An 11,974-nucleotide genomic window follows, 5' to 3' on the forward strand; every position below is an offset into this window, starting at 1 on the left:
TTCACACGGCTACTTGGGTTTGCCAACAGGGGGACTATCCTAACACATCTCGAGCTTGTAACAAGTTCCTAATGCGTATTTGACATGGCACGGAAAAAATTCCATTACAACCTATTTGCTGAGTCAATGTCCAAAGGCAATTGCAGGGAAATACGAATATCAAAAGTCAAGCACGCTTAAGCGCATCTTAATATGCAAATAAGTACATATCGTCCACATATATTATTCCCATAACATAAATCACAAATATACACAGTAGCTGGAATCCTGAATATAATTAACCCAATAATGGGTAAACATTACCATTTTGGGTAAACAAAAAAGTTGCATACAATTGTTTTTGCGATTTTTCCAAACATGCGGGTGGAATTTTCCAAAACGCAGACAAAACGTGCACCTTCATCACATAAGGTAACTACAGTTGATCACCAACCAATCAGTGAATAAGTCAGTCAGTCAATCATTCAATCAGGCAGTAGTCAGTCAGTCAGGAAAAGTAATTTTATATATAGAGATTAAGTGCAAAAAGATAAAAAGTAAACAGTTAATTTGCTTATATCCACAAAAAGGCAATTCAACTAAATTTGAAAATAGTTGAAAAAACTCATTAATTATAAAATTGTAATATTTTAAATTGTGTTAAATCCAAACATAATATTGTACGACAAAATTTAATTTTTGTATTTTAAGAATTAGGTGTACGCGTGTAATTCGTGTTGAGGTTTATTTCTTTGTTAAAATTAAGAATGACGTTTCCATTGCCAAAAAGACCTTAGCTATCAGAAACGTATATTTATATATACATATATATATAAGATTACATATATATTAGATTACCTTTTCACATTTCTTTAATACGTTGCTTAAATTAAAAATGTTACAGTCACCAGCAATCTAAAATCTATAATAAACACCCTAGCTAAATATTCCAATCCGGGTTGACGTTCTAAGATTTCTTAATCATATTTTAGTCTGAAATGCAACTATATCAAAGTTTGACGCATATACGAGGTCTCTCGACGACTATGTATAAACAAAATTGAACTTGGAGGTGAGTAGAAAATGTTAGTGACTAATAAAGATATATGGAATAATAAAGGTGTAATGATGTTAATACAAATTTTAGGCCTCATTGCTGTTAAATCGAATTCGAAATTCCTTGGAAAACATCATCAATTACGTAGAACTATCTTAGCAAATGCAAGTGTCACTTTGTCCGTAATTCCTGAGAACTCTGCGATTAAAGAGGGGGAAACGTTTTTTTTTTTTCTTCTTAAAATTGGATTTAAATGTTCTTACTCAAGCAAACCCAAATAAGTTTTAAAGGCTTACAGCTCAAACTGTAAGATATGGGTCTAAAGAAAATCAGCGCCGTCCGCGCTGCCAATTAGCTCAGAAACAAAGCAATAAAACATAAGGTAAGTTGTATTCCTTAACATTTGACTCATTTATTCGCCCCGCAGCGAGGACAGCTGAATGGAGCCGCAAAAGCCTTTAATTTCCTGTCGTTTTCCCTTTTATTTCATTTTCCAATTGGACCGACCACGGCGGGTTACTAACAAGATCAACATGTTACCGCAGAAAGGGTTAAAATAGAGTTAAGTAAGCGCACGCGGGAAATGTCAACGCCAGATAAACGGCTGTGCCGGAAAATGTACCGGGGAAGACCTAATTAAGCGCGCAATATTCGTAGTGCTTGCCACCACCAGGAAAAAAAAAATAGAAAGCATCTCAACTTGACAGCGGTGGGATTCGAACCCACGCCCTTTCGGACTGGTGCCTAAAACCAGCGCCTTAGACCGCTCGGCCACGCTGCCATATGACGCCTGCCCGATTTCAGACACACAACTCTAACACGACCTTTTTTTTTGCTAATAGAATGTTCTAAGTAGTATCAAACCCAAATCTGTTTATAATTGCTTATGTTATTATCGCTGCATTGTATTAACCCTTACGTACACTTATCTACATTTAATTAATTCCTAAAACTAGCCTAGTTTTAATTTATTATGTTGAATACACATATTTTTTTATATAGATTTGCATTTTAAACAGAATCTAGCAATTTAAAATTATTTAAAATATATTTCAACGAAAATATTTTGTAAGTTGGTTGTGAACAAAGCGTGATTTATTATAAGTACAAACACACGAGTGTTCATATAAAGTTTATTCCAATTAACATATAATATACATATATATGATTGAAATAAATGTTTATGTGAATGTTAAAAGTATAAAAATTAAATAAAAAAAACACATTGACAGCGGTGGGATTCGAACCCACGCCCTTTCGGACTGGTGCCTAAAACCAGCGCCTTAGACCGCTCGGCCACGCTGCCTTGTTCAACCACGTGCCAAATGTGCAACTTGAAGGCACAGCACAGTACCGTCCTACAGTTTAAAAATACTGGTCTAGTTTTGGGGATGATTTTCACGAGTGTTGCCGAAGTACATGTGAAAAAAGTAGTAGACAACAACGAAAAGTAGTAGCATATGGCATTGCTGAACCGACAATACGTTTGCACATAATACGCATTTTAACAGCGACTATTAAATATTATAATAATTCAATAAATGAAAAACTGAAATATAATAATAATACTAATGATCTAATTAAAAAATAAGAGCATTAATACCTTAATTTATAAAATAAATCGGATAAGATATATATTAAAACAAAATTGTTTTCGTTTTTGATTTAAATGCATTCCGCCCGAACCACATAAAGGTAGTTCGTAATATTGTAATACTGTTAAGGTAAGGACTAAATTATTTACTGCAATTTCCATTCTATCTAAAGCTAGTTTCTTCAAGATAAGCACAGTTGGTTAAGCAATCCTGACAATATCTTGGTAAAAAACAAATATAAACCCAAACAATATCAATGCCAAAACGTTTTACGACCCAACATCAACATCAGAGCTATTCTAATTCATTGACAAACGCATTTTGATTTTGTGATAATGAGCAGGGCACAGGGCACAGGGGCTGGGGTCAGGGCAGGGGCCATGTTAGGCTAAGATACAGATGCAAACACTTACACCTTCGCCAGCTCTACGCCCTTTGGGGTCGACAAGTTCTGGCCGCACACCCCGTTGTTTTTGTTGTTGTTTTACGATTTGTGCATTTCGCAAATTCGCAAATGGCATAAAAAAAGGTTGCCCTTTCTTCAGACGGTAGCATATTTTATAGCATTTTTATGACGTTATAGTTTCGTATATTTTTTTGTCGCGATTTACGAGCGTTTTATAACTTGTTTACATTAGGCAAGTGAGTAACGGTAACCCTGGGAAGCGTTTTATGCAAAAATCTATTAAAACGCTGGCGAGCTGCATAAAAATCACAATAAATGCACAACGTTTGCGACTTAAACGGTCCATAACCCGGTCACCACGGGGGTTAGGGCCTCTCGTCTTGACTTTGCCACACACACACACACACAGACACACACACATACCCTCCACGCTCATTCACATTCAACACATTTGACACATTTCTGCGCCTCAAATTGAGTTTGAAGTTGACGCAAGCGTTGCAAATGGTCCGTGAACTAACATTTCACATCAAGACTTTTTTGGACCCAGACAACTTGCGATCTGCCAGCTGAGAAAATGTCATCTGCAAAATCGGTTCAATTTATATTGGCTATATATCTCATGCTTATCGATCAGCCAGCAAGTCAGGCTTATAGAATGGGTCGCCTGGAGTTCGTAATGGAGCACATGGCAAGAAATTTGGAAAGCCCGCGGCATAACATCCGCGTAAAGGAAAGCAAGCAGATATTAAAAGAATTTGTACGCTGCACCCAGCTCTTTGTCATTTTTAAAAAATACAATTTTTGTATTTCAGTCAAATTTTGGTGCAGCTGTAAGCAAAGCGTCCAACGACAACAGGCGGGAGATACATGTGGCTAATGGACAGACCTATTCCATGTACTTTGATTTCACACGGAAAAATGAAAACAAGAAGTACAATTTTCAATTCAACAATTAAAAAGCTCCAAAAAAATCAGTCAAACGATGAAAAAGAAACAACACAAGCCTAAGTAAAGTAAGTAACAAACATTTACAGTGGAAACTCTTAAAATTAAATCCACACTAAACTAATAAAATAGTAAAACAAATCTATATAATACTTTATTTACCCTAATTAAAGTGAAGCCAATTAATATTAACCGAAACAAATGGATTTTTTGGTTAGACGAAAAAATAAAATATTTAGGAAATTTAGTAAAAAGCAACTTCTCAATAGCCAAACAATGCTTCTAGCTATTTATTTGTTTCTATTGATGGGGCTTATGTTAAGTCTAGAGGCACATGCCCCGAAGTCAATGGCGGAAAATATGCGAAACAAATTTGTAAGGCAAAAATAGTATTAATTTAAGCAAATATACTTTGGAAATATTATTTTATTTCAATTTCTATACAGACCAACTTTGAGAATTTTGTGACCAACAACCGCCCAAGGAATGCATTTAAGATTCAACCAGCCGACAATGTTATCATGCGCCTAGCCTACTCAAAGCCTCAACCCAACGCCAAACACTATGTTAGCCATGTCAAGAAACGAAAGAATCCCCAATATTTCATAAACTTCGACATTCAAAACCATCACAATCCAAACGAGCACTTGCAGCCACAACATTTAGTCAAAAGAAATGGCAATCCATACAAATTCTTTCCACTTAAGGGTGAAAATGTTTAAACACTTAATGTTAAAAAAATGTATTATGACACAAGCACAAACTAATTAAGTATCAAATAATAAAAATAAAGTTTAAAAATAATATAAAATACAATTGAAAATATTTGAAAATAAAATTAATTAACTGTTTATGTATTAGGTATGCAAAATCATTTTGTTTTATTTAAAACTTTATAAGTCTTTCGCGGACTCTAGACAGCACTAGCTCATCCGTGAATCTGGGTACTTTAGAACAAGTTGGCAATATTATCGGCGGCTTGAACAGCTGCACTGGCCACATTTTTTCCAAAGGTGGCACCGTCCGAGAGAATACTCTGTGCGGCAGAAGAGTCGGCAGCCTTGACAGCAGCGCCGGCCACGTCCTTGCCAAAGGTGGCACCGTCCGAGAGAATGCCCTTGCCCAAACTGGACGCAGATTTGGCCACGTTCTTGCCAAAGGTGGCCCCATCCGAGAAAATGCCCTCACCCACACTGGCCACGTCCTTGCCAAAGGTGGCACCGTCCGAGAGAATACTCTCACCCGCACTGGCAGCGGCCTGGGCAATGCTATTGGCATCATTGTCAATAGCTGAGACAACGGAGCCGGCGGCGGACACTTGTTGGCTGACCATGGCCACCACCAGGAAGAGGAGCACTAGGAACTTCATGATACTTTTACTTTATGCGACTTTATCGACTGATGGAAAACCGAAAATGCTCACTCGTATTTATATGGAAATTGATATTGATATAAATCGAGATATGGCTGGCATTATAAATGATCGAATCCGTATGTAAACTAAACTTAAGTTAAATACAAAACACTTCATGCTACTGCCGGATATTGCATAAACATAATGAAAATAAAATAAAAAATATATATGTAGATAAATCAAAAAAAATAATCTTAATAAGTTTGCCAAATAAGTAATATGTACCATGTACTTGAAGCGGACTTTGCCCAGCGCGCATATAAAAGTCAGTTTGTGTTTGTTTGCCTATGATTCAGGTCAATATTACTTAAAATAATGCTTACGAATATCGAATATGTATATTTACTTTATAAATATATGTTTTAGCTCGAAGTACCTAGATACACCCAGTAAAATAAAATCAAAACACATAAGATCTAGAAATATATCTAGAAACATAAACTGAGAGAAAAGCTTGAGGATAGGCTAATTTAAGCCCCCTTGACTGCACTTGAACGCTATAAGATTATAGTAAACATTTTAGTATAATACCATCTAACCTACATATTGTCCGATATTATGAAACCTAGCATAGTATAAAACCACTTCAGACATGGTGGTCGGTATACATATTATCAATACAAAACACATATTTTCGAGCGTTAATTTAATTCAGAAATGGATAGTTCATTCATCATACCGCAGACAATTTAAGAATTTGGCAAACATATGTAAGCAGAAACTGTCACTTGCCACTCGATTTGGAGTTTAATAAACTATAGGTGCCATTTGACTTTAAAGTGTTAAACAAAAGTTAACCCAAAATCTGCTGCATACAGTTCATAGTGCTGATATTGTTAGTTGTAGCATCAGCATCAAAAGACGAATGGATTAAGCAATACTCTTTCGTGTATTTGTTTGGAGAGACAATATAACTTAATGACTGTAAGTTAAGAAAGTACTTTCTCAGATAAAGCTCAAACACTTTTTTGCTTTTTCAAAAATCGAAAAATATCAATTGCCAGCTCCAGTTACTTAAGCATATATTGAAGATTTTTATAGCTGGAGATACCAGACTTTTTATGTTGTTTTTGTATAGACTTTTTTTTTAAATCGATAAATTTCGATGCCCTGCTAGACAATTTTCGATATCGTGATCTTAAGAATTGGAGACACCATAGTTGATATGCTCGCTACTGCGTATAGGGTATTTTTTAGTCACCCTATTCTATTCTATTTCGTTTATGAGATTTTAACCTTTGCAATAACAATCGTCATCAAAGAGTCTCTGAATTCAAATTTGATGACACACAAAATACCTGTATAGACCAAGTCTATTTTAAGATAAGCTCGATAAAAATTTGCCCCGACTTTTGGCATTATTTGGTTAATACACGGCTAATGGGGAATTTTTTATAATGTGTACATCTTTCAAATAACCATAAATTTATATACATATATATGTCATCATATATATATATATATATAAATATATATATTTAATTATATGACATTTTTGGTAATTAATGGGAATATGTAAGCAAATTATGATTAGAAAATTTTAATTCAATGGGCCGACCATACGTCTTGCTCTAGATAAACAGCAGGCAACATTTAAATATGGTGGTATACAAAAAATTTCCTAGATAAGTTGGCAGACAGAGTCTAGCGATAAGCATATCGCAATTTATCGAGTTTCACTTGCCTATAAATATGACTGGCAAGTCGCAAATATCATTAATTGCAATTATAAATTGTGTACAAAAAAATATAAAAATCATACTGAAAGTCTTGGAATGAATTTTATCGTAGCCCTTACGCTGGCGCTGGCTCTCTTGGGTCTGCAGGATGTGAGCGCCAGGTCTGTGCTGGGCGAACTTGGCCAAGCCTTTGTATGTGACGTGTGTCATTTATACTAACTGAACGGAGTGTAATGTGCCATGTGATCTCATTTCTAGGGCAATTTTGGCAATCAGATTGGACAGGAAGCCTCAAACTTTGGCAATGCCGTGGGCCAGGCGGCCTCCCAATTCGGCAATGACGTGGGCCAAGCTGCAAGCAATCTGAACAGCTCCGCGGTTGGACAAGACGCCTCTAATTTTGGTAACGCATTGGGCCAGGCAGCCTCGCAGTTTGGCAATGATGTTGGCCAGTCGGCCAACAATCTCGGCCACTCAGTTGGTAATGTAGGTGGCACAATTGGCTCCGATGCATCCAATGTGGCACATAATGTAGCCTCTGATGCCTCCAGTCTAGCGCATAATGTAGCCTCAGATGCTTCCAATGTGGCTCACAGCGTGGCGAATTCGGCCTCTAATATAGCAAGTTCAGCTTCTAATGCTGCGCATGATGTAGCATCCGATGCTTCCAGTGCGGCTCAGAACGTTGCCAATTCTGCTTCCAATGCCGCTAACAGTGTGGCGAATTCTGCTTCCAGTGCAGCTAACAGTGTGGCAAACTCTGCTGCCAATGCTGCTCATAACGTGGCATCTGATGCCTCCAGTGCAGCACATAACGTAGCATCCGATGCTACCGGTGCGGCTCAAAACGTTGCCAATTCTGCATCCAATGCTGCTAACAGTGTGGCAAACTCTGCTTCCAATGCAGCTAACAGCGTTGCAAGCTCTGCTTCCAATGCTGCGAACAACGTGGCAAGTGCCGCTTCCAATGCTGCCAACAGCGTGGCAAATTCTGCTTCCAATGCAGCTAACAGCGTTGCAAGCTCTGCTACTAATGCTGCTCATAACGTAGCATCTGATGCTTCCAGTGCAGCTCATAACGTAGCATCCGATGCTTCCAGTGCGGCTCAAAGCGTTGCTAATTCCGCTTCCAATGCTGCTAACAGTGTGGCAAGCTCTGCTGCCAATGCTGCTCATAACGTGGCATCTGATGCCTCCAGTGCAGCACATAACGTAGCATCCGATGCTTCCAGTGCGGCTCAAAGCGTTGCTAATTCTGCATCCAATGCTGCTAACAGTGTGGCAAACTCTGCTTCCAATGCAGCTAACAACGTTGCAAACTCTGCATCCAATGCAGCTAACAGCGTTGCAAGTTCTGCTTCCAATGCTGCTAACAACGTGGCAAGTGCCGCTTCCAATGCTGCCAACAGTGTGGCAAATTCCGCATCCAATGCTGCTAACACTGTGGGCTCCGATGTTTCCGGCGCGGCTCAAAACGTTGCCAATTCTGCTTCCAATGCAGCTAACAGCGTTGCAAGCTCTGCTACTAATGCTGCACATAACGTAGCATCTGATGCTTCCAGTGCAGCTCATAACGTAGCATCCGATGCTTCCAGTGCGGCTCAAAACGTTGCCAATTCTGCTTCCAATGCTGCTCATAACGTTGCCAGTTCTGCTTCTAATGCAGCCAACAGCGTGACAAATTCTGCTTCCAACGCAGCCAACAACGTTGCAAGCTCTGCTTCCAATGCTGCTCATAACGTAGCATCCGATGCTTCCAATACCGCTAATAATGGAGCCGATACAGCTTCCAATGCAGGAAATAATGTTGCTTCCGATGCTGCCAATGCTGTTACCAATATCGCTTCAGATGCCGCGGGTGCTGCTGTTAGCATTGTAGGCGATGCCACTCATGTGGCTGAAGGCGTGGCTGATGGCGCTCTAAATGTTGCCAACAGCGTGGTCAATGGAATTGCCCACTTATTTTAGTGGACTTCTATATCAATTGTCAACACTGTACTACACACATATAAACGCGTATCCTCATAATTGAAAATAAAACTATTATTGCGAGCAGATGATTGATAAAGTTTTTATTATTTAACTGGGCACAATATGCAACCGATTTGTATAGGGGACAATGTTCATATTGTGAGTCGATTAGAATTTCGGGCACGCGAAATTACTGCAAAACAAAGAAAGCCCGAAAGGTACTTATACTCTGTTCACACGTTAAAAATGAGTATATTAATGTTGTGCTATGTTTGCCATTCTGTCCTTCTATTAATACTTGGGACTGTAAATAAATATACTGATCAATATGCAGACTCGTTTATAAATGTTGCAAGTTAAATATTAAGGGGTATATTTTTTATATCCTCCAGTCCAAAGTCTATATCTTCCACAGTTTTTGATTAACAGTCACAAAATATATACGAACTCATTAACTGAAGGCCTTTCCGAAAGATAGAATCACTCCCAAGCTGACCCGACGGGGTTATAATTTTAGAGCCCTTTTGCCACAATAAAGACTCTTCTCCAGGTGTCCTGAGCTGTTTTTACACCATTAACAAAGTATTGCGCAGTCGAATGCACCTGCCTGCGCAATTCTAGTTATATAAAAATATTAAATTACTATTCAATATTAAAAACAAAAACCATAGACTTGAAATTAAGCGCCGTCTGATAACAATTTTGGACATCAATCAGTGCGTACCGCCGATTCCGACATGAGTTATTGGCCACTTGAGCGTAACCATGGCGAATTGCAGTAATTTTTACTGCGTCTTTGATTTTAGCTTTATATAGATAAGATCCATTGCCTGTTGGTATATAAATAAAGTTGTTCGCGCTGTGAACAAGTAAAAACCAACAATCAGAATGCAAGCCATAATTGTTGCACTCTTGGCCAGCCTTTTGGTTGCCCAACAAGTCCAGGCTGGCACTATTACTTTTGGTGGCCTCATGAGCGACGTCTCCCAGGTGGCAGTTGCCGGCGAGAAGGCAATCCATCGTCTGGAGAATCAGTTGGACGCTGCCCAGCCAGATGCAGAGTATGTGGAGGCCGCTACTCAAAACCTGCCAAGTGATATGGCTAATGACTTGGCTGATCTAGCCGTAAGTATAGCCGCCCCATGCAGAGGGTTACATAGAAGAACATCCATACCATAAACTATATATATTTCCCTTACCTGATCAAGAGTAGAGTCCTTTTCCCTTTTTTTTATATGCAAGCCAGTCTTTCAGTTTTAATGCTATCTTGATTTCGGAGTCGAACAGATCGAGCCACCATATAAAGCTGTTATACGCAGCATCACTCAAAAGAAGAATCTTGATATACATCTAATTTTTTTTTTATTTTTTTAGACTGCTTTATCAAACCCAATAATTAAGAGAATTACTATTTGGGTCACGTATGAGTAGTCTTTTTTTGTCACCGGATAAGAATACTAATCATATGGATTATTCCTATAGAGAATGAATCGGTTATATTACAACTAATTGCAAAAATATTTAATGTTTGCCCGAATGTAACTTTTATTTCTTTATACTTTTAACAATATTTCTTAGAATGCCCTGGCCAGTTTGAGAGTTCAGAGAGCTTATGTTCAGCCGCAGTCGAAAAATCTTATTGGCAATCTTATGGGTGATATGGGCAATGCTCTTGGCCATTTGGCAGTAAGTCGCATATACTTAAGATTTACTAGAAGTCCACTAAACCTTTCTCAATCAATAGAACACCATTACCACCCTCAGCGTGGAAATTCAGGCAGCGCCCAAGTCTCGCAGTGTTTCAGTAAGTAACTTAAATTAAACTTAACCTTATTCTTAAAATAACACTTGAAATACATTTTTAACTATTCCAAAGTCCTCTGGTGCTACAGTTATTGGTGAGATGGGCGTAAGTATTTGCCTCGTTTTCAACTAAAACTATATTTTTATATCCTAAACCCATTAAATATGGATAAACTGGGTTTAATGATATATTCTTTATATATATATATATATATATATATTCTTGGTTAGAATTAATAGCCGAGTTGATCATGCCATGTTCGTCTGTTTGTCCGTTCGTCCGTCTGTTCACATATAGCTACCCAAAATAGGATATACAGATCAAGTATCTTTCATTTTATAGCTATCGCCACCAAGAAGATTCATTGTATTGCCTAGTCGGGCACTCTCGACTAAAGTACCTTTTACTTGCTTATATTATACTTTTCCAATTTATTGCTAATTTCTAGGGTGTGAGCGCTAAGACTATTGCATCTGCTGCCCAGGCAGCTGTTCCATATGTGAAGAAATTGAATGCTGCTTTGGGAGATCTGGCCGTAGGTTTGACTTGAATTCAAATCGAAATTTTACTAATTCGAATCATTACAGAATGCCCTCACCAATCTATAAATGCACTTTAAAATAAATCTATATATACGGATATATACATATTCAATCAGTTTTTAATTTGAATTAAGCAAGTTTATCAGCAACTTTAACATCAATTAGTGAAAAGCATATTGTGCCTGTTGTTTTGAAATCTAAGAACTGTAAACAAGGTCAATAAATATACGCTCGAGTTCCAGATGTTGTTCCCAGTTCGTGTTGTTGTTGTTGTTTGATCTACTTGTAGTATGGAAAGGGGTCAAATGATACGTGAATCAAAATTGAAACACGTGATTCCCTGCAACATTAGGGGATCAAATTACCCGAAAAGCACCAGCACCACCAGCATCGCCAGCGCCAGCGTCTGCACCATATAAGCAACGTAAAGGTAAGACCAAGCCGACACCTAACTACACTACCAAGCAAAAAAGTCGAAGTTTTAATGCCAAAGTTATAAAATATTCACTTGAGCTCAAAACAATCTTTTCAGAAGCTCGAACCCTAAGTTTCAATTAATACTGAATATTGTCAGATTTA

General features: G+C 38.0%; 3 protein-coding genes and 3 non-coding genes across 6 annotated transcripts; 3 read left to right on the plus strand and 3 right to left on the minus strand.

The window, feature by feature from the left end:
* Positions 1-1,737: 1,737 nt before the first annotated feature.
* Positions 1,738-1,817, minus strand: TRNAL-UAG (transfer RNA leucine (anticodon UAG)). The gene has a single exon. It is a non-coding gene; the product is annotated as a tRNA-Leu (tRNA).
* Positions 1,818-2,262: 445 nt separating this feature from the next.
* On the minus strand, positions 2,263-2,342 carry TRNAL-UAG (transfer RNA leucine (anticodon UAG)). The gene has a single exon. It is a non-coding gene; the product is annotated as a tRNA-Leu (tRNA).
* A 1,244-nt stretch (positions 2,343-3,586) lies between these two features.
* On the plus strand, positions 3,587-4,808 carry LOC26530913 (uncharacterized). Its single transcript, XR_011416213.1, has 4 exons — positions 3,587-3,797; positions 3,853-4,053; positions 4,159-4,360; positions 4,432-4,808. It is a non-coding gene; the product is annotated as an uncharacterized protein (transcript).
* A 26-nt stretch (positions 4,809-4,834) lies between these two features.
* Positions 4,835-5,375, minus strand: LOC138910967 (uncharacterized). Its single transcript, XM_070207488.1, has 2 exons — positions 5,080-5,375; positions 4,835-4,998 (listed from the first exon to the last, which is right to left on the minus strand). The coding sequence occupies exons 1-2, from the start codon at positions 5,352-5,354 to the stop codon at positions 4,935-4,937; spliced, it is 339 nt and encodes a 112-aa protein (XP_070063589.1). The 5' UTR covers positions 5,355-5,375; the 3' UTR covers positions 4,835-4,934.
* Positions 5,376-7,112: 1,737 nt separating this feature from the next.
* On the plus strand, positions 7,113-9,138 carry LOC6632796 (mucin-21). Its single transcript, XM_002056076.4, has 2 exons — positions 7,113-7,270; positions 7,337-9,138. The coding sequence occupies exons 1-2, from the start codon at positions 7,175-7,177 to the stop codon at positions 9,044-9,046; spliced, it is 1,806 nt and encodes a 601-aa protein (XP_002056112.1). The 5' UTR covers positions 7,113-7,174; the 3' UTR covers positions 9,047-9,138.
* Positions 9,139-9,911: 773 nt separating this feature from the next.
* On the plus strand, positions 9,912-11,502 carry LOC6632797 (uncharacterized). The gene is made up of 6 exons (XM_002056077.4): positions 9,912-10,174; positions 10,628-10,735; positions 10,794-10,853; positions 10,926-10,958; positions 11,302-11,388; positions 11,441-11,502. Exons 1-6 carry the CDS (start codon positions 9,938-9,940, stop codon positions 11,459-11,461), a joined length of 546 nt encoding a protein of 181 aa, XP_002056113.1. The 5' UTR covers positions 9,912-9,937; the 3' UTR covers positions 11,462-11,502.
* Positions 11,503-11,974: the final 472 nt, after the last annotated feature.

Source organism: Drosophila virilis, chromosome 2 (genome assembly GCF_030788295.1).
Source record: "Drosophila virilis strain 15010-1051.87 chromosome 2, Dvir_AGI_RSII-ME, whole genome shotgun sequence".
Taxonomy (NCBI): Eukaryota; Metazoa; Arthropoda; class Insecta; order Diptera; family Drosophilidae; genus Drosophila; species Drosophila virilis.

Bases quoted from the DNA above. Each gene is read 5' to 3' on its own strand.
- LOC138910967 (XM_070207488.1), bottom strand. From the start codon at position 5,354: ATGAAGTTCCTAGTGCTCCTCTTCCTGGTGGTGGCCATGGTCAGCCAA. The intron at 4,999-5,079 runs CTTTGGCAAGGA...GGACGGTGCCAC, and splicing joins ATTCTCTCGGACGGTGCCAC to CTTTGGAAAAAATGTGGCCA.
- LOC6632796 (XM_002056076.4), top strand. From the start codon at position 7,175: ATGAATTTTATCGTAGCCCTTACGCTGGCGCTGGCTCTCTTGGGTCTG. The intron at 7,271-7,336 runs GTATGTGACGTG...TCTCATTTCTAG, and splicing joins GCGAACTTGGCCAAGCCTTT to GGCAATTTTGGCAATCAGAT.
- LOC6632797 (XM_002056077.4), top strand. From the start codon at position 9,938: ATGCAAGCCATAATTGTTGCACTCTTGGCCAGCCTTTTGGTTGCCCAA. The intron at 10,959-11,301 runs GTAAGTATTTGC...GCTAATTTCTAG, and splicing joins CAGTTATTGGTGAGATGGGC to GGTGTGAGCGCTAAGACTAT. The intron at 11,389-11,440 runs GTAGGTTTGACT...GAATCATTACAG, and splicing joins CTGCTTTGGGAGATCTGGCC to AATGCCCTCACCAATCTATA.